Source organism: Pseudophryne corroboree, chromosome 6 (assembly GCF_028390025.1).
Source record: "Pseudophryne corroboree isolate aPseCor3 chromosome 6, aPseCor3.hap2, whole genome shotgun sequence".
Lineage (NCBI taxonomy): Eukaryota > Metazoa > Chordata > Amphibia > Anura > Myobatrachidae > Pseudophryne > Pseudophryne corroboree.
This window is the reverse complement of record NC_086449.1, coordinates 92,223,259-92,246,681: the sequence shown is the minus strand read 5'-3', so window position 1 is coordinate 92,246,681 and position 23,423 is coordinate 92,223,259. Positions and strand designations below refer to the sequence as shown.

Below are 23,423 nucleotides of genomic sequence, written 5' to 3'. Positions count from 1 at the left end.
CTGTGACCACCAGTATATATATATATATATATATATATATATCGCAATATGGTACAGTAGTCCACTGCTCTACCTACCTCTGTGTCGTCAAGTATACTATGCATCGATACTTGTGCTGCATTTTAGTTGTGCGCAGTATATAGTAGGAGGGGACAGTGCAGAATGTTGCTGTGACCACCAGTATATATATATATAGCAGTACGGTACAGTAGTCCACTGCTCTACCTACCTCTGTGTCGTCAAGTATACTATGCATCCATACCTGTGCTGCATTTTAGTTGTGCGCAGTATAGTAGGAGGGGATAGTGCAGAATGTTGCTGTGACCACCAGTATATATATATATAGCAGTACGGTACAGTAGTCCACTGCTCTACCTACCTCTGTGTCGTCAACTATACTACGCATCCATACCTATGCTGCATTTTAGTTGTGCGCAGTATAGTAGGAGGGGACAGTGCAGAATGTTGCTGTGACCACCAGTATATATATATATAGCAGTACGGTACAGTAGTCCACTGCTCTACCTACCTCTGTGTCGTCAAGTATACTATGCATCCATACCTGTGCTGCATTTTAGTTGTGCGCAGTATAGTAGGAGGGGACAGTGCAGAATGTTGCTGTGAGCACCAGTATATATATATATATATAGCAGTACGGTACAGTAGTCCACTGCTCTACCTACCTCTGTGTTGTCAAGTGTACTATGCATCCATACCTGTGCTGCATTTTAGTTGTGCGCAGGATATAGTAGGAGGGGACAGTGCAGAATGTTGCTGTGACCACCAGTATATATATATATATATATATATATATTGCAGTAAGGTACAGTAGTCCACTGCTCACCTACCTCTGTGTCGTCAAGTATACTATGCATCCATACCTGTGCTGCATTTTAGTTGTGCGCAGTATATAGTAGGAGGGGACAGTGCAGAATGATGCTGTGACCACCAGTATATATATAGCAGTACGGTACAGTAGTCCACTGCTCTACCTACCTCTGTGTCGTCAAGTATACTACAAAAGTTCAGTAAAATTACCCAAAAATCAAAATTAAAAGCGTCTGATGAGAAGCGTAAACTTGCCAATATGCCATTTACGACACGGAGTGGCAAGGAACGGCTGAGGCCCTGGCCTATGTTCATGGCTAGTGGTTCAGATTCACATGAGGATGGAAGCACTCATCCTCTCGCTAGAAAACTGCAGTGCCACTCCTAGATGGGCCAGGTGTTTGTGTCGGCCACTTGGGTCGCTTTGCTTAGTCACACAGCTACCTCATTGCACCTCTTTTTTTCTTTGCATCATGTGCTGTTTGGGGACTATTTTTTAAATCTGCCATCCTGTCTGACACTGCAGTGCCACTCCTAGATGGGCCAGGTGTTTGTGTCGGCCACTTGGGTCGCTTAGCTTAGTCACACAGCTACCTCACACTCCTAGATGGGCCAGGTGTTTGTGTCGGCCACTTGGGTCGCATAGCTTAGTCACACAGCTACCTCATTGCACCTCTTTTTTTCTTTGCATCATGTGCTGTTTGGGGACTATTTTTTAAATCTGCCATCCTGTCTGACACTGCAGTGCCACTCCTAGATGGGCCAGGTGTTTGTGTAGGCCACTTGGGTCGCTTAGCTTAGTCACACAGCTACCTCATTGCACCTCTTTTTTTCTTTGCATCATGTGCTGTTTGGGGACTATTTTTTAAATCTGCCATCCTGCCTGACACTGCAGTGCCACTCCTAGATGGGCCAGGTGTTTGTGTCGGCCACTTGTGTCGCTTAGCTTAGCCATCCAGTGACCTCGGTGCAAATTTTAGTACTAAAAATAATATTGTGAGATGTGAGGTGTTCAGAATAGACTGGAAATTAGTGGAAATTATGGTTATTGAGGTTAATAATACTATGGGATCAAAATGACCCCCAAATTCTATGATTTAAGCTGTTTTTGAGGGGTTTTTGTAAAAAAACACCCGAATCCAAAACACACCCGAATCCGACAAAAAATTTTCTGGGAGGTTTTGCCAAAATGAGTCCGTATCCAAAACATGGCCGCGGAACCGAATCCAAAACCAAAACACAAAACCCGAAAAATTTCCGGTGCACATCACTAGTTATTACCCTGTCTAGTTTTATTTCTCTCGAGTAAAGTGCAATGGAATATATATAATATACAACGTGGCTCCATTATCCCACCCCAGCAGGTGGCTGGTCTCTAAACCAGGAACATTATTATTATTATCTTTTATTTAGTTTCTGCAGCACCATGCCGGGAAAATGCAAAAACAGAGAAACTGACATAACAATGGTAGAGTAACTGCAACATGACATACATTGTCAGTACATTGTACAAATAGATGATCTTGGAATGACACAAAGCAAAAGTTCATCACTCAGTGAAAATGTGCCCAGTAAAAGGGCAAGAACAGAGAGTAAGAGTTGCTGAAAGGCACTAGGAGACAAGAGACAAAGACCACAGGAAGCAATGATAGTGCTATGGATGTAACGTGGAAGGAGGGCCGTGCCCGTGAGAGCTTACATGCTAAGGGTAGCAGTCCATATTTTGAGGGTGAAATGGGAGAGGCATAAGGCAGGAAATAAGGGAGTAGGTGAGAATTAGAAGGAGGTGATGGTAGACACTGATGAAGAGGTGTGTTTTCAGTGCCCATTTGAAGCTGGCAAGATTGAGGGCAGGCAAGCTTGGCAACAGGTGAGTTCCAAGAGAAATGCTGCTGAGCAAGAGAAGTTTTGGAAATGAGCATGAGAGGATGTAACCAGCGAGAAGTTGTGGAGCAATCACAGGAGGAGTGCAGGGACTAGGAGGGAGTCTAGACAGAATTCAGTTCAGATACAGTATTTATTAGGGTGCTCTTATGCTCGCCAAGTAAGCACACTAATGGCAAGAGAGTGAAATGATGGCTCCCTGGAATGGGGGAAGAGAATGAGTTCAGATTTGACCATATTTATTTTGAGAACACTGGTACATCCAGGATGAGATAGATGAGAGGCAGGAATAGACATGAGGGAGAACAGAGGTAGAGAGGCCATGGAAGGGACGTTAGATTTGAATATCATTGGCATAAAATGTGGTATTGGAGCCTGAAGAAGCTCATGAGTTTTCAAGGGAGGAGGTGTACAGTGACAAGAGGGATGGCCCAAGGTTAAGAGACTTGGGGGATGCTAACAGGTAGAGGAAGAGGTGGGATGTGGAAGTTGAGGTTGAGACAGGAAAGGACAGAAAAGGAACGATCCATGAGATTCACAGAGTGATGTAATGTCAAAAGCAGCAGATACAGTAGGTCAAGAAGAATGGGAATGGAAAAGTGACCGTTTTGGCAGCGAACAGGTCATTGGTGAGTTTAGTGAGGTCAGTTCAGTAGAGTGGAGAGGACAGAAGCCAAATTGAGTAGGGTCAAGAAGGGAGTGGGAATAAAGAAATCAACTCAGAGTCATGAATGAACAGTCCTCTCAAGGAACTTGGAGAAAAAAGGGAGGAGAAAGGTAAAGATGTGGTTAATAGGGCGTCAATATCAAGTGAGAGTTTTGTGAGGATGGGTGAAACAAGTGCATCTTGGAGAGACAATGATCCCCAATTTACATTCAGCTCTCAATAGCTCTAGGATTTGCCACTGTTACTGTCTGTGGTTACACTGATTAAACAAATACCATACCAACTTCCACAAAATATGGCTTAAACCTGTAGGATAACATTAAGTAATGAGCCACCCTTAGAATTAACCTGTATTCTTTTTCCAATAAGTAGATCTCTACTTTGCACCAGTTTTATGTGACCAACTGCTACAATTTAATGTCTCACAGTCCATAGTAACAGAGGTCAGCAAGAGGAACATACCATGCCATTCTGCACTTTATCATCCAACAGTGACCGTACTATTGAACATTTAATTGTACTACATGGGGCAATTTAAGAACTATGTTACAGTTTAGCTGTTTTGACTTTAGCTATAACATATATCAGGAAAATGTAAGACTTTTATGTATACATTTTGCAATCAGTCCAATATTGTTGTTATTTGATAGCTTTATTACTTTTACTCTACTAGAATCTCCGGTTGACGTCTTAAAAGCTCTGGAACTCAATGAAGAAATTGAAGGAGTTGCGTTAGCAGCTGGACTTTGTACGCAGAGGCAAGGAATTGAGGAGACGGACATCGCTTTCCAATTGGAGAACAGAACTCACTTTAGTGCCCCAACCAAACAGTTATACCCAGGTGGGTTATACTAGTATTTATGTCTAGTGTACAATGCCATAGACGGAAGGTGTACAGTAAATCCTAAATCCATGGTCCCCATTCATCTCCTAATCACTATTACATACTTTTTAAATGATTCAGTGTAACATAGAGACAGCCAGAATGTAACCTCTTAACTCATCTAATAGTCTGTATTTCTATTTAGAAAATAATAATAATAATAATAATAATAATAATAATAATAATAATTTTATTCATATAGCGCTCTTTCTCCAGCAGGACGCTTTAGAGACATCAAAACAATGCACATAATACAGAAAATTTGAGTAATACAGCAATAGATCAGCCACACAGACACGAAAGAGAACCTTAAGCACAAAGAAAGCATAATGCATGATTGGTGTAGGCATTTTGGGTAATAACTTCCAAGGATTGTGTATTCAACCCTCACAAGGTACCAGGTGCGTCAGCCATCTTGGGCGCACAGAGTAGGATTACCCATGGTGGAATAGTCTACCCCTAGAAGAGATGACACAAAATGGGGGTTATTTCAGAGTAATAAAGTTCAGAGTAAGGTACCAACAAAACCACCAGGTCTATGTATTTTTCATCCCATCCACAAGCGTTCCAGATGAGGCAGCCATGTTGGGCGCACTTTGAAGGTTACACTGTGTAATAAATATAAACACAAAATTGGAGGTGGGCTTCTCTCCATCCTTCAGGTGCATAATAATAGTGATGTTGAAGATTTATAGAAAGAAGAGGAAGAATAAGTTTGTCTGTATAAGATCTGCATGTCCATGATTGTTTACTATGACATTATTTACTGTAATGCCAGAGGTTGTTGTACCTTCTTTTTCTTGCTTTGAACCTCATCTCTTCCATTGGTACAGATAACCCATTCCCAGAAGATTTCTCCATTCTTATCACTCTCAAAGTAAAAAAGGGAGCACAGTTCTTCCTACTCTCCATTTACAATGAAAAGGGTGTGCAGCAACTGGGTGTGGAGATTGGGCGCTCCCCCGTCTTTGTGTATGAAGATCAACATGGACATCCAACTCCTGAAAACTACCCTTTTTTTAAGAAGATCAACCTGGCCGATGGCAAGTGAGTATTCATCTGCACTATTAGCATGCTGGACTCCCAATTGTAAATGTTGCTGGGAATTGTTGATCTTCCGTCTTGTACAATTTGATGGTTTGCTATCTCAGGGGCGCCAACTGGTGGGTTTTTTTTGTCCTGGGGCTTTAAATTGCTGCAATGCTATCCATTTTACATGCATGCTACATACATTTTGAAGTGTTCACGCAGTAAAATAATCAGGTAAATCCATGACTACTGGCTGGTTGTGTGAGATGCCACCATACTTCATCACGGTGTCCGGGCAATATATATACACTAAAAGGATCTACAGTCAATAGGTCGACCATAAATGGTAGCCATGCATTAGGTCAACAGGGTCAAAAGGCTGACATGTAAAAAGGTAGAAAATTTAAAAGGTTGACAGGGTCAAAATGTCGACATGACAATGGTCGAAACACATATGGTCAACACATTTTTTTTTACTTTTTAATACTCTACCATCTACGTGGACTACAATTGGGAATAGTTTCCTTGCATGAAGCATGGCGAGCGAAGTGAGCCATGCGAGGGGATGTGGTACTCTAATGGGGCTTGTTTTTGGCAGAAAAGTGACAAAACATACCCCACAAAATTTGTGTCTACCTTTTTTGTGTCAACCATTTCCACATCGACCTTTTGACCCTGGCAACCTTTTATACTGTCTACCTTTTCTATGTCAACTTTTTGACCCTGTCAACCTAATGCATGTCTACCATTAGTGGTAGAACTATTGACTGTAGACCTTTTTAGTGTAGATCTAATAATCCACCCCTTCATCACACTGGCTTTGGGAATGCACCCTTCTAACCATCTGATGTTTGACTTACTATGAAGGGTTCTTAGAAACATAGGAATTACTTGTGAAAGGAAACAGAGGATATTGTAATGGAAATGGATAGAGGTTCTTTATAAATAAATGTATGGTCCATTCCTGTAACTGTATAATGATGGCATCTCCCCTTTAACCTAGGAAACCTCTAATAACACATCCCTCTAATACAGGACACAGTCTGCAGAAACATCTGTCAGGTCCACCTCCTTCCCAACATAGTCATCATACCACCACTTTATTCAACTGGAATCAGACAATCTCTCACCAAATAGTTTCCGCTGTTGGACTTACATTGCCGACATGACATTGCATAGGGGGGATCCCCTGGAATGTTCGACTCTATCCACCTCTGCACATGTAGTGATATACAAGCCACCACTTCCAGCATAGAAGAAGGGAGCTCCAGGTGGAGAGACCATACACACAGTTATTGGGATTGAGGAATCCAGTTTCTGAAATTGGAAAATGTACCTTACAATGAATCCCCTCCATTCCCAATAATAGTATATTTTTCAAGTGATTCCTTTCCCCAGAATTCCCCGCCATTCAATCTGTTTATCTTGGCACTTAGACACAGCAGGGGGCTTGGCCAACACCTTCAACATTGGTGGCTGCATTAGTAAGCATACTGTATGTTAATTCTGGGATGCTGCTTAGTAGGGGAAATTCTTGTAGCTCATGGTGCAGGACCTCACCAAATACTACCATGGGGAAGGGAGGGAATTATTGAGAACATAGGGTATTTAAAGTGGAAACCTATATTTGATAGCAACCTATTAGCCATCTTTAGTCAGTGACGTGCGGTCAGGTGAGGCAGGTGAGGCCAGTATACTCCAAAGGTTTTACTATAGAAATTATTAGAATAATACAAAGAAGATATTAAACTGATCTTCTTTGTATTATCTATTCATTTTATATAGTGAAAACTCTGGAGTACACTGGCCTATGACAGGTGAGGCACATTTCTGATCAAAACTCACCAAATATCCAGCAGTATATACTGCTCACCTGTGTATACTGTCCACAGTGCTTTCTCTCCAAGGCTTAGTAAATAGACCCCACAGTCTTTAAAATGACTGATTGGTTGCTATGGACAATTTCTTTACTCTCCCCAGTTTTCTCAGTGTGCCAAAGCTTCATTGCCCCCGACAGCGTGATTTCACAGAACATCCTGAGTAAATTGAGGGGTTACTCAGATGTCCGATGTTCACGCAGATAATCGGGTGCAGGGCCGTCATAATAGCATTGTAGGCTCTGGGCAAAGCAATGCACTGGGGTCTCTACCGACCCATCAATAAAAAATCATAACTTACCTCCTCCTGCGAGTAAGTCTCTCAACCTGCTTCCATACAGTGTATGGCTGTCAGCACTCTGACTGGTGGATAGCTCCAGCCATCCACCAATCAGCATGCTGACAGTCATTCACTGTCTGGCTGCAGGCTGGGAGGAAGGTAGAGAATGTTACCGCACAGCTCTGATTGTGTGACCACCACCTGCTTCTGCTGAAAAAGGCCCCTAGGATTGTGGGGCCCTGGGCAGCTGCCAGTGTGCCTATATGTTAAGATGGCTCATGCCAGCAATTGGCTACATTTTACTGAAGATGCCTCCTGCAGTTTTTGCATCATTTTGCTCAGCCCACATGGGATCGGTATGCGATCCTGGCGGACGGGATGCTGGTGGTCAGAATACTGACGCCGACATCCCTCTGGTCAAGATCCCGACAGGGGTGAAGTAGGTGTTGAAACCCCCCACCTCCCTCCCCCCTAACACTAACCCTCCCTTACCGCAGCCTAGCCCTAACCTCGCCCTTTAGTGCCTAACATTAGGCCCCCCTTAGTGCTTAAACTTAACCCCCCCTTTCTGCAGGCTAACTCTAATCCTCCCCAATCAGTGCCTAAACCTAACCACCCACCCGATGGTGCCTAACCCTTGGCAAGAGGGTGCTGCGGTAGCAATATATGTACTGTATTGGTAGGCAGCTCAGTGGTAATAGTAGTACTACTACTACAGCATAAATGAGTAATGGTAACTAAAAAATTATAAAATTAATTCTTATTATTGGGGATCTAATAGTGTCAGAGAATGACAAAGATAACAATATATCTCACACTAACCCATACAGAACCCAGTCCGCCTCTATTGCTACATCTGCATCTTAGGGGGGCTATCCAATTAGTCCTGAAACTGGCATTTATTGGGCATTTTTTTCAGGCCCCTCTGATGTCCCAAAACAAAGGGCCTAATTAAGAATTGATCGTAGCCGTGCAAAATTTTGCACGGCTATGATCATATACTCAGACATGCAGGGGGACGCCCAGCACAGGGCTAGTCCGCCCCGCATGTCTGGCCCTACCAACTCCCCCGCACAAGTACAAAAGCATTGCACAGTGGCGATGCTTTTTTACTTGACGAGTAGCTCCATACCTGCGCAGCACCTGCGCGCTGGCAGGGAGCTACCCGTCGCTGTCTGGGTTGCAGCGGCTGCGTGTGATGTCACACAGCCGCCGTGGCCCGCCCCCCGCACGGTCTGGGCATGCCTGCGAAAACACACAGCCAGTGCCAGATTAAGGTCCACATGGGCCTGGAGCTGAAACTCAGGAAGGGCCTATTGTGTGCCGCTGCAGCGGTATGACATGCGTGTGGCGGTATGACTAGTGATATATGGGCGTGGCCTGTGTTGTCATTTCTCCATGTTTCTGTTAGTGTTCATCCTGCATACCTAGCCACTGTAATGCAGAGATAATTACAGTCACCGTGTAATACAGAGAGCATTGCAGTAGCAGCCATATTATACAGAGAACACTGAAGTGAATACTGTATAATATAGAATGCATTACAGTGACTGCTAGATAATACTGAGAGCAGAGCATCAGTGGCCGTTGATAAAACAGAGAGCACCGTAGTGCCTGTCATGTTATACACCAAGCACCCAAATGACCTCCATACAATACAAAGAACATTGTAATAAGTCCCACATAAAAGAGAGAACTCCAACTACCACCATAAAATACAGACAACGTCACAGCTACACAACATGACCTGTAGAATGAAATAAAACAGACAGCAAGTATATCTATGGTATTAATCTATAATCAGAACTTATTGGGATTCACACTGTTCAGTGCTGGGCTCTGGCAGAAGCCCTGGTCAGGCACCATACTGGAAGAATTCCTGGGTAAACACCACACAAGGCACAGCTCGGCCACAAGCCTCCCTTCTCTGTTCTTTACTCCCGCCTATGTCCACCTGGCTCCCTTTATATTGTGTGAACCAGAGACAGTGGAGAAGATGTACTATCCACGGCACCGCTGAAGAGTGATGATCAGAGGCAGAACTCTGGGAGGCAACGGAGCCATCTGCCGCCGGGCTCCTGCTCTGAAGGGGGCACCTCTCCTCCCATTCTGTGACACCATTGAATTGATTTGATAGCTGCCGCTGTCTTCTCATTGGCCGACTTCCTCACTGGTCCCTGCACCTTACAATTCACACCCTCTTTATTATACTGAATATACACATTTAACAAGGGTCACACCCAGGATTAGAAACCACGACCTATTACACTGGAAGCAGACACCTTACTGATGAAGCTGTTTGCTCCTGTATAGGAAATATGAGAATTTTAACTATATGAAGATACTTCTCTGACAATTACACGTAACGTCATATCAGTAGCGGATCTTGCCACGGGCAAGCAGGACTTTTGCCCGGGGCGCCGCCTTCCGGAGGGCGCTGGCGCCATCCGGAGGGCGCCGCACCGTGGCAAGATCCGCCACTGCTGCCCGCTGTGTCCCCCGTCCGCCTCCGCTGCCCGGCCCGCTGTGTCCCCGCCTCCTGTGAAGGGAATTAGACGCTACGCGTCTAGTTTCCCTTCGTGGAGAGTACCTTTGCTGAGCGGTGCGCGATGACGTCATCGCGCACCGCACAGCAAAGGTCCTCTCCACGAAGGGAACTAGACGCTACGCGTCTAGTTTCCCTTCGTGGAGAGGACCTTTTGCTGTGCGATGCGCGATGACGTCATCGCGCACCGCTCAGCATTCAAGCGGCGCTAGTAATGTACAGGAGGCGTAACTGGCCACGCCCCCTGTATTAGGCCACGCCCCGTTTCCTGCCCGGGGCGCAGAGCGGCCTTGAACCGGCCCTGCGTCATATAGTAAGAATTCTCATGCTTCCCATACAGGAGCAAATAGCTCCATCAGTAAGTGTCTGATGTTAGTGTAACAGGTCATGGGTATGACTGCTAAGAAATTTGTGATTTAAAATAAAAGACAATTAAATGTATTAAAACAGTATATAATTTTTTTTCAGAACACTGCATATACACACACACACACATACACACGCACACAATTATACATATATTTATCTTAATATAGGAAATAGGGGAGCACCAATATTTATCTTGCCTCCGGGCGACTGTGACGAACTTACGCCACTGGTGATGATTATTGACCATCATCACCCTTCATTCATCACGACGCTGCAGTTCACTCCCAGCGTGGGGGTGCCCCCTTGCAGGGCAGCCGAGGGGCATACCTCCCAACATGACCCTCTCCAGGAGGGACAGAATGCTCTGCTCCTGGACTTCCCTCTTAATCTATAATTGCCCTCACCTATGCTGAAACAGCTTTCTTGTTCATTAACCTGTTCAGCATCAGCACAGGTGCCGGCAATTCTAAATGTAGAGAAAAGTCCAGGAGCAGAGCGTGGTGTCCCTCCTGGAGAGGGTCATGTTGGGAGGTATGGCCGAGGGGGTTGTTAGTGTTTCGTGCGAGCGGGCAGCCTACCGCGGGTGTCCTGGGGGGGGGGGGGGGGTTAGTGTCTCTTGCAGGCAGACGGGGTGTGCTTTGCGGGCAGCCGAGGGGGGGGGGGGTTAGTGTCTCTTGCGGGCGAGCAGCCGAGGTGGGAGCTGGGCTTTGCCAGCAATGTACATAGTGGGGGCCCTCACAACCTCCATTGCCCTGAGCCCCCACCATCCTTAATCCGGCCCTGCCTCCAGCAGTGCCAGATACACAATGTCCCTAGTAGTTCTAGTTACACAATACTCCCAGTAGTGCCGGATACACAATGCCCCCAGCAGTGCTGATTACACAATGCTCCCACTTGTGCCAGTTACACAATGTTCCCAGTAGTGCCGGATACACGGTGCTCCCAGTAGTGCCGGATACACAATGGTCCCAGTAGTGCCGGTTACACAATGCTCCCTGTAGTGTCGGTTACACAATCCTCCCAGTAGTGCCGGATACACAATGCTCCCAGTAGTGTCAGATAAACAAATACACAATGCTCCCAGTAGTGCCGGATACACTATGCTCCCAGTAGTGCCGGATACACTGTGCTCCCAGTAGTGCCGGATTCACAGTGCTCCCAGTAGTGCCGGATACACTATGCTCCGAGTAGTGCCGGTTACAAAATGCTCCCAGTAGTGCCGGTTACACAATGCTCTCAGTAGTGCCGGTTACACAATGCTCCCAGTAGTGCCGGATACACTATGCTCCCAGTAGTGCCGGATACACTATGCTCCCAGTAGTGCCGGTTACACAATGCTCCCAGTAGTGCCGGTTACACAATGCTCCCAGTAGTGCCGGTTACACAATGCTCCCAGTAGTGCCGGTTACACAATGCTCCCAGTAGTGCCGGATACACTATGCTCCCAGTAGTGCCGGATACACAATGCTCCCAGTAGTGCCGGATACACTATGCTCCGAGTAGTGCCGGTTACACAATGCTCCCAGTAGTGCCGGTTACACAATGCTCCCAGTAGTGCCGGATACACTATGCTCCCAGTAGTGCCGAATACACAATGCTCCCAGTAGTGCGTTACACAATGCTCCCAGTAGTGCCGGATACACTATGCTCCCAGTAGTGCCGGATACACAATGCTCCCACTAGTGCCGGATACACAATGCTCCCAGTAGTGCCGGATACACAATGCTCCCAGTAGTGCCGGATACACAATGCTCCCAGTAGTGCCGGATACACAATGCTCCCAGTAGTGCCGGATACACAATGCTCCAAGTAGTGCCGGATACACAATGCTCCCAGTAGTGCGTTATACAATGCTCCCAGTAGTGCCGGATACACAATGCTCCCTGTAGTGCCGGATACACAATGCTCCCAGTAGTGCCGGATACACAATGCGTCCCGTATAGTGCTTACCTCCGCTGCTGCTGCCACCGATTCCCGTGTGGGAGGAGGGGAGGGGAGGAGAGGAGAGCGCAGTGCGTGTCTCTCGTGCCTCTCACTGAGTCAGTGTGTCACATCTCTGGCAGCCATCTGAAATATGGCACCAGCTTGTAAGCCAATCAGGAGCTGCCGCTGCTGGTCAGAGAGCTCTGCTTGGCTGACAGCCTAGCTAATTTTAAGTGGCTGCCAGAGACTGGGACACAGTGAGAGGCAGGAGAGATGCGCTCTGCGCTCTCCTCCCCTCAGTCACAGGAAGCGGCAGCAGCAGGGCAGGCCGCAGAGATTCCGATACGCCATTCCTGATGTTTTACAACCGAAAAATAGGCGTGGATAAAAAACAAAACAAAAAGAGAGATAGAGGAAGAGAGAAAGACAGGGAGAGGGAGACAGAGCGAGGGAGATACAAGGAGAGAGAGGGGGGAGAGAGGGGAAGGGGAAAGAGGGGAAGGGGAGAGGGGGGAGTGGAGGGGGGAGTGGGGGGGGGGAGGGATAGGGAATATAGAGAGAAAGGGAGGGGAGAGAGCAGCACTGGATCAAGTAGAAGTTGGGGAATGGCCACAAAACACACACTTGAAGTGAGGGGTGTAAGTGGGGGGATAAAGGAAAAGTGCAGGCTACTGTGTGCACACTTACCTAAGCTGTGAGTGGGATCCGCACTGAGTAAGAAAGCAGAGATCACTTTTAGAAGGTGGAGCCAACACAGAAAGGTGCAGGTGTGACTGACTCCAGGGCTGCTGTCTTCTGGCAGCCTCATGACATCAGGAGCACAGAGTCCGAAAATGCCTCTCCCCAGTATCTTCAAACGTCACTGGGCTGTAGCTCTGTGCAGCAGGCAGGAGTTATATAGTCCACAGCTGCAGCCTTCAGCAGGGAGGAGGGTGCTAGTGTCCGTGGTGGCAGCCTCTGGAGAGTGTGTGTTGGCCGTGGGGGTATAGTGTCCGCAGCCTAAGCTAGCAGGGGAAAAGGGTGTTCGGTCCAGCAACAGAGGCGGACAGGGGGCGGAGTTTCGTCAGGGTGGGGGCGGGGCTTCGGTAGTCGGGGGCGGGGCTTCAGATTGCTCCGTGGATTTCTCATGTTTCTCCTGCTGATCGGGGAGTGAGGAGGGGAGGGTGCGGACTGGCCAGTGCCAGATTAAGGACCACATGGGCCTGGAGCTGAAATTTATGAAGGGCCTATTGTGTACCGCCGCAGGGGTTGTGACCAGCAACAGCGGGTTTGTGACTCATGCAGGGCCCGCCACACATTGGCCCTCATTCCGAGTTGTTCGCTCGCTAGCAGTTTTTAGCAGCCGTGCAAATGCTAAGCCGCCGCCCTCTGGGAGTGTATATTAGCTTAGCAGAAGTGCAAACGAAAGGATCGCAGAGCGGCAACAAAAAAAAGATTGTGCAGTTTCTGAGCAGCTCCAGACCTACTCAGCGCTTGCGATCACTTCAGACTATTTAGTTCCTGTTTTGACGTCACGAACACGCTCTGCGTATGCCCAGCCACGCCTGCGTTACCCCAGGCACGCCTACGTTTGTATCTGACACGCCTGCGTTTTTCCACACACTCCCCGAAAACAGTCAGTTACCACCCTGTTACCACCCAGAAACACCCACTTCCTGTCAATCACTCTGCGGTCAGCAGTGCGACTGAAAAGCGTCGCTAGACCTTGTGTGAAACTACATCGGCTGTTGTGAAAGTACGTCGCACATGCGCATTGCGGCACTTACACATGAGCAGAAGTGCCGCTTTTTTGACTAAACGCTGCGCTGCGACCGAAAACAGCTAGCAAACAACTCTGAATGACCACCATTGTTCTTTGCCTGAGTCAAAGCCATCCTGGGTCCTAGTGGTTCATTTACTAAAGGTTCTAAAAATGAAAATTGGTGATGTTGCCCATAGTAACCATTCAAATTCTGTCTATCGTTTCTCTAATGCATCCCAGATAAATGATAGTCAGAATCTGATTGGTTGCTATGGGCAACTTCACCACTTTTCATTGTTAGAACCCTTAGTAAATGCCCCTAGTGTCTGCGTGCTGTAGCAGGTAAGCAGAGGCGCGGAATCACATTTGCTGATTACAGAGTATGGCACGTTTTAATTTTAAAGGCAACATTTTGGTTGCGACGCATCACTGCAGCTGTGTTGTGTATAATGATTTGTGCACTTAAGTGTGGTATTGTATTTATGGGATGCAGTCAGCATGTCAACAATTTCAATGTCAGAAGTTATGATGTCAACATTTTTGAAATGTCAGCATGGACTATGTCAGCTTCTGCAGAATATTTACATGTTCACAATGTCGGCATCAATGTTTCAGTCCCCTTCCGGACCATTTTCAAGACTGCCGATAATTAGTGCAGCCGATCTCAAGCCGACAAGTAAATGCCGGTACTTTCTGCTTTGAGAGCGGCTTGTGTGATTGTTGGTGGTCTTGAAATTGTTCCAGAACGGCATCAAAGCATTGACACTTTAGGTGAATATATAATTCATAGCCTTCGGTATCCGGTCTGTACGTCAGCCACACTTAGGTTGACAGTAATTAGGTCGACGTGCATTCGGTCGACATGGTCACTAGGTCGACATGGATAAAGGTCGACATGAGGGTTTTTTTTAATTATTTTTTAAACTTTTTCATATGTTACGATCCACGTGGACTACGACTGGGAATAGTAACCCGTGCGGTAGCGGAGCGAGGCACCTTGTCAGCCATGCGAGGGGACACGGTGCACTAACTGGGGTTCCCGGTCACTTTTACGAAGAAAACGATAGCAATTTTTTAATTAAAACTCATGTCGACCTTTTTCCATGTCGACCTAATGACCGCGTCTACCTATTTCGGGTGTCGACCTAGTCGCTGTCTACTAATAGTGGTCAACCTAAGTGTGGTCGACCCTATGATCCACACCCTAGCCCATGGGTCTTCAACCTGCGGCCCTCCAGCTGCTGTGGAACTATACATCCCAGCATGCCCTGCCTCAGTTTTAGCATGCCTTAATAGCAAAACTGTGGCAGGGCATGCTGGGATGTGTAGTTTCACAGCACCCGGAGGGCCGCAGGTTGAAGACCCATGCCCTAGCCTTTACTACAGCATGTGATGCAGGTTATACATTTTTCTGGTGGTATTACACTTCCATTCTTTCTTCTCTCTCTCTCACTCTATATCTATCTATATCTATCTATATATACACGCTGTCAGGCCTGGTGCAAGCCGCTCAGCAGGTTCTGCAAAAGCAGGGAGGCGCCGGATGGGAGAGGCGCTCTCCTTGCTCTGTTTCTGTCGGCTGCCGCTGCGCCTATCACACTATGACAAACAGCGGCGCCAGCACCTTGAAGCGTGGCATCCAACACCCAGCAAAATCAACCCCACCCCCCCACCCCCTCTTCGGCTGAGTGTGAGGGCAGTGACGATGAGGGGGAGTTAGAGGGAGGCTGAGGGCAGGGGCTCTGAAGGGGGACTTACAGGGAGGGTGAAGGCAGGAACGCTGAGAGTTACAAGGAGGGTGAGGGCAGGGACGCTGAGGATGAGTTGGAGGGAGGGTGAGTGCAGGGACGCTGAGGGGGAGTTGGAGGGAGGCTGAGGGCAGGGGCTCTGAAGGGGGACTTACAGGGAAGGTGAGGGCAGGGACGCTGAGGATGAGTTGGAGGGAGGGTGAGTGCAGGGACGCTGAGGGGGAGTTGGAGGGAGGCTGAGGGCAGGGGGTCTGAAGGGGGACTTACAGGGAAGGTGAGGGCAGGGACGCTGAGGGAGAGTTATAGGAAGGGTGAGGGCAGGGACGCTGAGGGGGAGTTGGAGGGAGGGTGAGGGCAGGGACGCTAAGAGGGAGGGACGCTTAGAGGGAGGGTAAATTGAAATGAAAAATTAAACAAGAACAACTATGGGTCTCACATATGCCTTGCAACAAAAGACTGTACACATTAATAACAAAACCCCATATTTGTATAAACATAGTCAACATGGCACCCCAACATGGCACCCCACAACTGCTTACACAGTACCTAGTAAACGGCTGAGACATACCCCCAGAAGATTTACAGGATTTTCCTCCAGTTTCCCATCCCATAGCAGGAGGTGCAGAGCCGACGGCAGGTAGTAAATGTCCATCTAACGAGAGTGATCAAACAGGGGGACGGGGCCAAATGCCAAAATCTTCCCAGTGAGGAGCCTTGGCCAATCCGCACCTAGGATGTTAACTGGTCCGTGCCTATTCTCCGTCACCTTTGCTCCAGGGCAGTGGGGATTGGGAGCCACATCCGGGAATACAGGCAGCTCCCAGGGCTGTAGTGTGCTGCTGCCGCTGTGCTGTCCGTGCAGTACGGTGCCCTGGGCCTGCTGCCCTGAGCGCCGGCACTGGATGCTCATCATTTTCCGTGGGTGCTACTGGGCCCGAGCATCCACGGAATCGGCACCTATGCCCTACACACACACACACACACACACACACACACACACACACACACACACACACACACACACACAGCCTGTCCCACCCCCCCCAGTCCCTACACACAGCCTGCCCCCCCAGTCCCTACACACACACAGCCTGTCCCCCCCCAGTCCCTACACACACACACACACACACACACACACACACACACACACACCCTGTTCCCCCCCAGTCCCTACACACACACATCCTGCCCCCCCAGTCCCTACACATACACAGCCTGTTTCCCCCCATCCCTACACACACACACATACACAGCCTGTCGTCCCTACACACACATACACAGCCTGTCCCTCCCCCCCAGTCCCTACACACACACACAGCCTGTTCCCCCAGTCCCTACACACACACACACACACACAGTCTGTTCCCCCCAGTCCCTACACACACTCTGTTCACCCCCCCCCCCCAGTCCCTACACATACACAGCCTGTCCCCCTTCCTAGTCCCTACACACACTCTGTTCACCCCCCCAGTCCCTACACATACACAGCCTGTCCCCCTCCCCAGTCCCTACACACACACATACACAGCTTGCGCCCCCCCCCCCAAGTCCCTCCACACACACAGCCTGTTCTCCCCCCCCCCCCTACACACAAAGCCAGCCTACCCCCTCCAGGCATCATACGTATGCACACACACTGCTCGCCCCTCACCCACCCCGTTACTGAGCAAGCGGGACACAGAAGAAGAAAGCAGGGGTGCATAAAGACAGACCAGGCACAGTCGGGGGCGTGGCCTAATCACGGGTCCGTAACCACGCCCCTTTGAGATAAAAAAAAATCCTAACATTCAGCAAGCAGCAGGAGCCGGTCTCGGCAGAGAAAGTCACCCGACTTCCAGGCAGGCAAGTCCGCTACTGGCTGCTGCTGTCTTGCACGCTGGCCGGCGCTTGTGCCTTATCTCAAGGGGGCGGGACATCAGACGGCTACTGATCAGGAAAACATTTTTTTCCTGTTTCCATCTGCAGGGGATCCTGTGGGCCTATTTTGAAGAGGGGGCCTGGAGCTGCAGCTCCATCCGCCCCATTGTTAATCCGGCCCTGGGACTGGCAGGTGAGCTAGGCTGTTGCCGTTAGTGGAGAGTCAGTGACAGGATATTGTTATCACCTGTCAACACTGGCTGCACAGCAGGGAGTCCTGTGGGCCTATTTTCATGGGCGGGCCTGGAGCTGCAGCTCCACCCGCCCCATTGTTAATCCGGCCCTGCACACAGCAGCAATCAGGTCTGAATTATGCCCAAAATCTACAATAAGTGCAGTTTTTCCACAACCACAGTCATGAAACATCAGGATCCTATGTGTTTTCACACAAAAAACAAGATTTTTTTCAGGCAAACATAGCAGGCTTGAATTGCCTGAAGAAAACCATATGGAAAAAAATTGTGATAAAGCCCTTTTTTCTTGGCAGGACATTATACGGGCACAACTGAATTCACCCCTTATTTATTAAAGAGGTTATGCTGTCCACAATACACCCAAGAGGTGGGCCTTATACAGGGCCGGTTCAAGGGCGCTCTGCGCCCCGGGCAGGAAAAGGGGCGTGACCTAATACAGGGGGCGTGGTCAGTTACGCCCCCTGTACATTGCTAGCGCCGCTTGAATGCTGAGCGGTGCGCGATGACGTCATCGTGCACCGCACAGCAAAAGGTCCTCTCCACGAAGGGAAACTAGACGCTATGCGTCTAGTTTCCTTCGTGGAGAGGACCTTTGCTGTGCGGTGCGCGATGACGTCATCGCGCACCGCTCAGCAAAGTTACTCTCCACGAAGGGAAACTAGATGCATAGCGTCTAGTTGCCTTCACAGGAGGCGGACGGGGACGGCAGCGGGCAGCGGAGGCGGACGGGGGACACAGCGGGCAGCAGTGGCGGATCTTGCCACGGTGCAGCGCCCTCCGGATGGCGCCAGCGCCCTCTGGAAGGCGGCGCCCCGGGCAAAAGTCCTGCTTGCCCGTGGCAAGATCCGCTACTGGCCTTATATATAGTCAGCACCGACCCCAAACTCTGCAGCATTTTACAGAGAAACACAAGTCTTTATCTTAGAGCAGCTCTGTGATTGCTTGTCTAGGAAATAAAAGTAACTAGCTGATGTGCCCACTTTCAACTGGGCAAAGGTTTGGTGGGTGGAACATTTTACCCCTTTCCATCCCTTCGGAGTCTAAAAATCCCTGCTTACTGGGTGGCTGCAAATAACTGTCACAGTTTCCAGACCAACCAGAAGGTCACATGTTCCAGGTCCTCCAGCAGGGGTACAGGGAGAGTTCACCAACTGTCACATTTTCCAGAGCACAATGGTGATGCATTCTAAATGGCAGGTGGATGTTTTGCCATAACTCCGAAACGAAGCAACCAATTACAGTGCCAATATAATTCTACAAATCTGTGGACCAAGTGGTTTAATTTGTCTCTGCTCAGACAACAACATCATAGAAAATGTCACTCATAAAAGTCATCAATCTGCTGTTAATATATAGATATATACAGGTTGAGTCTCCCATATCTGAAATTCCGATATTCAAAATATTCTGAAATCAAAAAAATTTGGAGCACAACTAAGAGCACACCTTTGCTTTCTAATGGTTTCATGTACACAAACTTTGTTTCATGTTCAAAATTATTAGAAATATTGTATGAAATTTCTGCAGGCTATGGGTACAAGGTATATATGAAACATAAATACATTGTGAGTTTAGTCTTGGGTCCCATCAATAAGATAACTTATTATGAATTTAGAGATGTGCGGCGGGCACTTTTCGTGTTTTGGTTTTGGTTCTGTTCCATGCTTGTGTTTTGGATCTGGATTGGTTTTGCCAAAACCACCCTTTCGTGTTTTGGTTTTGGTTTTGGATCTGGATGATTTTTGAAAAACAAACAAAAAAAACAGCTAAAATCACAGAATTTGGGGTTAACTTTGATCCTGGGTAAGAAAAAAGGGAGTACACTGAGCACTTAGGTGAGTAAAACTGCAATATGATTGTCAGCAGCCAATCCCTTAATACACAAAAATACCAAAGAAGACCAAGTGGCGCTTAACAATCATGTAGTATGAAACATTTAATAAAAATACACATAAAATACAATGCAACAACCTCCCGGGGGTGTGATACAATATTAAAACATCACAATAGTATTAATACACAATGTGGTATATCTAGACACCTGGTGTTTGATTAGAGCACCAGTTGGAAACGTATAATGAAGGTTCAATTACCAATGTTAACACGGGAGTCTCAGGTTTGAGCAGAGAACAATATATACACACTAGAATGTGCAACTGCAGGATATTTTGCAAATAACTAGCTCACAGTGGCGTGCCCACAGGTTGTTACCCGTGACCCGGGTTAAAATGCGTTGTTCAGCCAATGTGAGCAAATGTTATAATGAATGAAAATAAGTGCACCTGTTATCACTGGTCAGGAGCTTTCGATTCCTGCTCCCTGGTGCTGTCCCGTTAGCCAGGGAGATGTTGAACACCAGAGCCTCAGCGATAGATGGAGAGCAGTGCTGCGGTACACGGGGAACTTGATTTAGCCGTCCTCACCAAGACGCTGCCGCATCCGAGAGCTCCGTATCCCCCTGTATTAACCTCAATACCATTAATTTCCACACATTTCCAGTCTATTCTGGACACCTCACACCTCACAATATTGTTTTTAGGCCAAAAGGTTGCACCGAGGTGGCTGTATGACTAAGCTAAGCGACACAAGTGTGCGGCACAAACACCTGGCCCATCTAGGAGTGGCACTGCAGTGGCAGACAGAATAGCAGATAAAAAAATAGGCCCCAAACAGCACATGATGCAAAGAAGAAAAAGAGGTGCAATGAGGTAGCTGGATGGCGAAGCTAAGCGACACAAGTGTGAGGCACAAACACCTGGCCCATCTAGGAGTGGCACTGCAATGGCAGACAGGATGGCACTTAAAAAAACTAGTCCCCAAACAGCACATCATGCAAAGAAGAAAAAGAGGTGCAATGAGGTAGCTGTAGGACTAAGCTAAGCGACACAAGTGTGCGGCACAAACACCTGGCCCATCTAGGAGTGGCACTGTAGTCCCACTGCACTAATGGCGGATACCGGACGCATGTCTAACACCAGCTTAGTTGATATGGCCTCAGTAATCCGCTTTGCAACAGGGTATATATATACGGCAGTATCACTGGAATTATATGGCAGTACCACTGGACATATACGGCAGTATCACTGGATTTATACGGCAGTACCACTGGACATATACGGCAGTATCACTGGAATTATATGGCAGGATCACTGGAATTATACGGCAGGGTCACTGGATTTATACGGCAGTACCGCTGGACATATGCGGCAGTATCACTGGACTGGACTTATACGCCAGTACCACTGGAATTATACAGCAGGATCACTGGACTTATACGCCAGTACCACTGCAATTATACGGCAGGATCACTGAAATTATGCGTTTGCTGCTCCACTCCCAGAAAACGGTCAGTTGACACCCCGGAATGCCTTCCGCCTGGCACTCTTCTAGCGATCGCGGCAGCGATCGCTTTCGTCGTTATTCCTGTCGTTGCCCATCACCGGGCAATGACACGTGTGTGCATTGTGGTCAGCGCACATGCACAGAACTGACTCGTTCGCACCGCTGCAACAAACAGCAGCGTGCGAACGGGTCAGAATGACCCCCATAGATTGTATTATACCACAATTATTTAGTGTTTCTTCTTTTGAACATTTTTAACTTTAAGGTGCAGATTTAACAACGAGTGATATTCTTGTTATAACTTGTTACTAATCTTAAATCATCGTGCTCCAACTAATCAGCTCCTAACTATCATGTGTTTAAAAAATGACAGGAGTATATAAATCTCTGTGGTCCCGGGAAGAAAATAAGTGTCTCTTTTGGCTACACAGTGTCAGCAGCCGTTTTGTTGGTGGGAATGTTGCCACTTATCATTAGGCACTAGTAACCTCAATAAGGGGTGATTTATTATCATAGCTTGGAGAGAGATTCAGTAACAACCAATCATCTCCTAACAGTCATTTTTAAAACACAGCCTGTAACACAGCACTTAGAAGCTAATTGGTTTGTACTTTATATCTCTCCAAGGTTTGATACATCTCCCCCTATGCAACAGGGCTTCACACCCACCTGAAAGTAACCTGTTTTGTCCACCAATTAATAGTATCTCCATTAATAATACGATTACTAGAACTATGCATGACAAGTAGCTGCATGCTAACAGTCTGACTTAGGGGTGTTATGCATTACATTAGGATAATAGACATTATAACTGCTAATAGGCTTTCCTTTGTGGGTAACGACCAGATGGTCCGTCACATCTGCCTTTTTATCTTTAAACTTCAAAGTTATTTTAATTTGTCCTTTTAAAATGTAAAATTGTACCCTGGCACTCTTTCTTCAGAATGAGCCTTTCAGTGGTCATGTGACCAAATCCTGCACCTGTATTTTTTTTTTATTAAGATTGTTTTATCTAGCCTATATGGTACCTTTATAAACAGTATTTTATTTGCCTTTATTGATTATTTCAGTATGTCAGCAAATGATATTATATGCAGCCATGATCTCTGTGTATAGCTAAGCGGCAGCCGCTATATTGGTTGCCTACTATCAGGAGATTATCATAAAAAAAAATTCTAACAGCAGACATTATGGAAACATTGACGCAACTCTTTGTTTATCCATTATATTTCCCTACAATAGATTTATCTGCGCTAGCTGTTGGTCTGTCATCTAAAATGCCTGAGAATAAATCCATTCAGTTGTACATATTAAACTTGTATAAATTGTGAGGTCCCTGTCTGATCCTTTCCTATAGGTGGCATCGGATTGCACTAAGCGTTGAAGGAAAAAATGTGACCATGCTACTTGATTGTGAGAAGAGACAGACCCATTTCCTGGACCGAGGGGACAATCCCATCATTAGCACAGATGGCGTTACCCTCTTTGGGACACGACTACTTGACGAGGAGGTGTTTGAGGTAAATCGTCAGGATTAGCAACCATTTTGTCAGGTGTTTCCCCTCACAACCTAATTTTCTTATTCTGCAAATTGTATATGCCATATAATTATTATTAAATGTTTTAGACTTAGTAAATGTTATCTAAACTGAGGAAAATCTGAAATCTTAAATACATTTCAGCCAAAATACAATTTTGAACCACTCTCCCTCTACTGCGTCGGCCTGTTCATAAAACCTGTCTCCCACTACTGCAGCAAAGGCTTCTGGTCCAGGCCTTGATGAAGGGTATGATCACACAGCACTGTATCAGCTCTGTCCTGCATATGCACCTGTGTTGAAAGCTGACATCATTTCGGATTCAGATTTTTTGGTGTATAATTTCGGATCCAGTTCTCTATTGTTCAAATCTTGGCAAAATAGAAGCCTTTTGATATGGCTCCCCCCATGTCACTGCTAAATATCATGACATGCGTCCACATTCCGACTACAGTACATGGAACTCGGAAGCAGGTCCATTATCTTCTATATATAAAAGGAAGGCAGGCATGTCCAATGATGGACTAGGGCATGATAGGTCCACCAGGGTAGGCACTGGTAGGGACCCAAGCTTAAGGGGTATGACCAGCCACCAGCTGGGCTGTCACTAGTCACCACAGAGGGAGTTGGCCAACCATTAGAGCGAGGGAATATATTA

At 47.2% G+C, this 23,423-nt stretch overlaps 1 protein-coding gene and 1 long non-coding RNA gene across 3 annotated transcripts in view; one reads left to right on the top strand and one right to left on the bottom strand.

Annotated features, from left to right (window-relative positions):
* LOC134936456 (uncharacterized) overlaps window positions 1-16,753 on the bottom strand; it is a 99,863-nt gene extending 83,110 nt beyond the window's left edge. The window contains exon 1 of the long non-coding RNA XR_010180496.1: window positions 16,343-16,753. This is a non-coding gene — a long non-coding RNA (uncharacterized LOC134936456). The remainder of the gene's footprint in view (window positions 1-16,342) is intronic.
* The window catches only part of COL5A3 (collagen type V alpha 3 chain), a 331,866-nt gene that overhangs the window by 93,280 nt on the left and 215,163 nt on the right, over window positions 1-23,423 (top strand). For both annotated transcript variants that reach the window (XM_063931487.1, XM_063931486.1), the window contains exons 2-4: window positions 4,053-4,220; window positions 5,096-5,309; window positions 22,585-22,747. In XM_063931487.1, coding sequence (XP_063787557.1) covers window positions 4,053-4,220; window positions 5,096-5,309; window positions 22,585-22,747 — 545 coding nt within the window. The remainder of the gene's footprint in view (window positions 1-4,052; window positions 4,221-5,095; window positions 5,310-22,584; window positions 22,748-23,423) is intronic.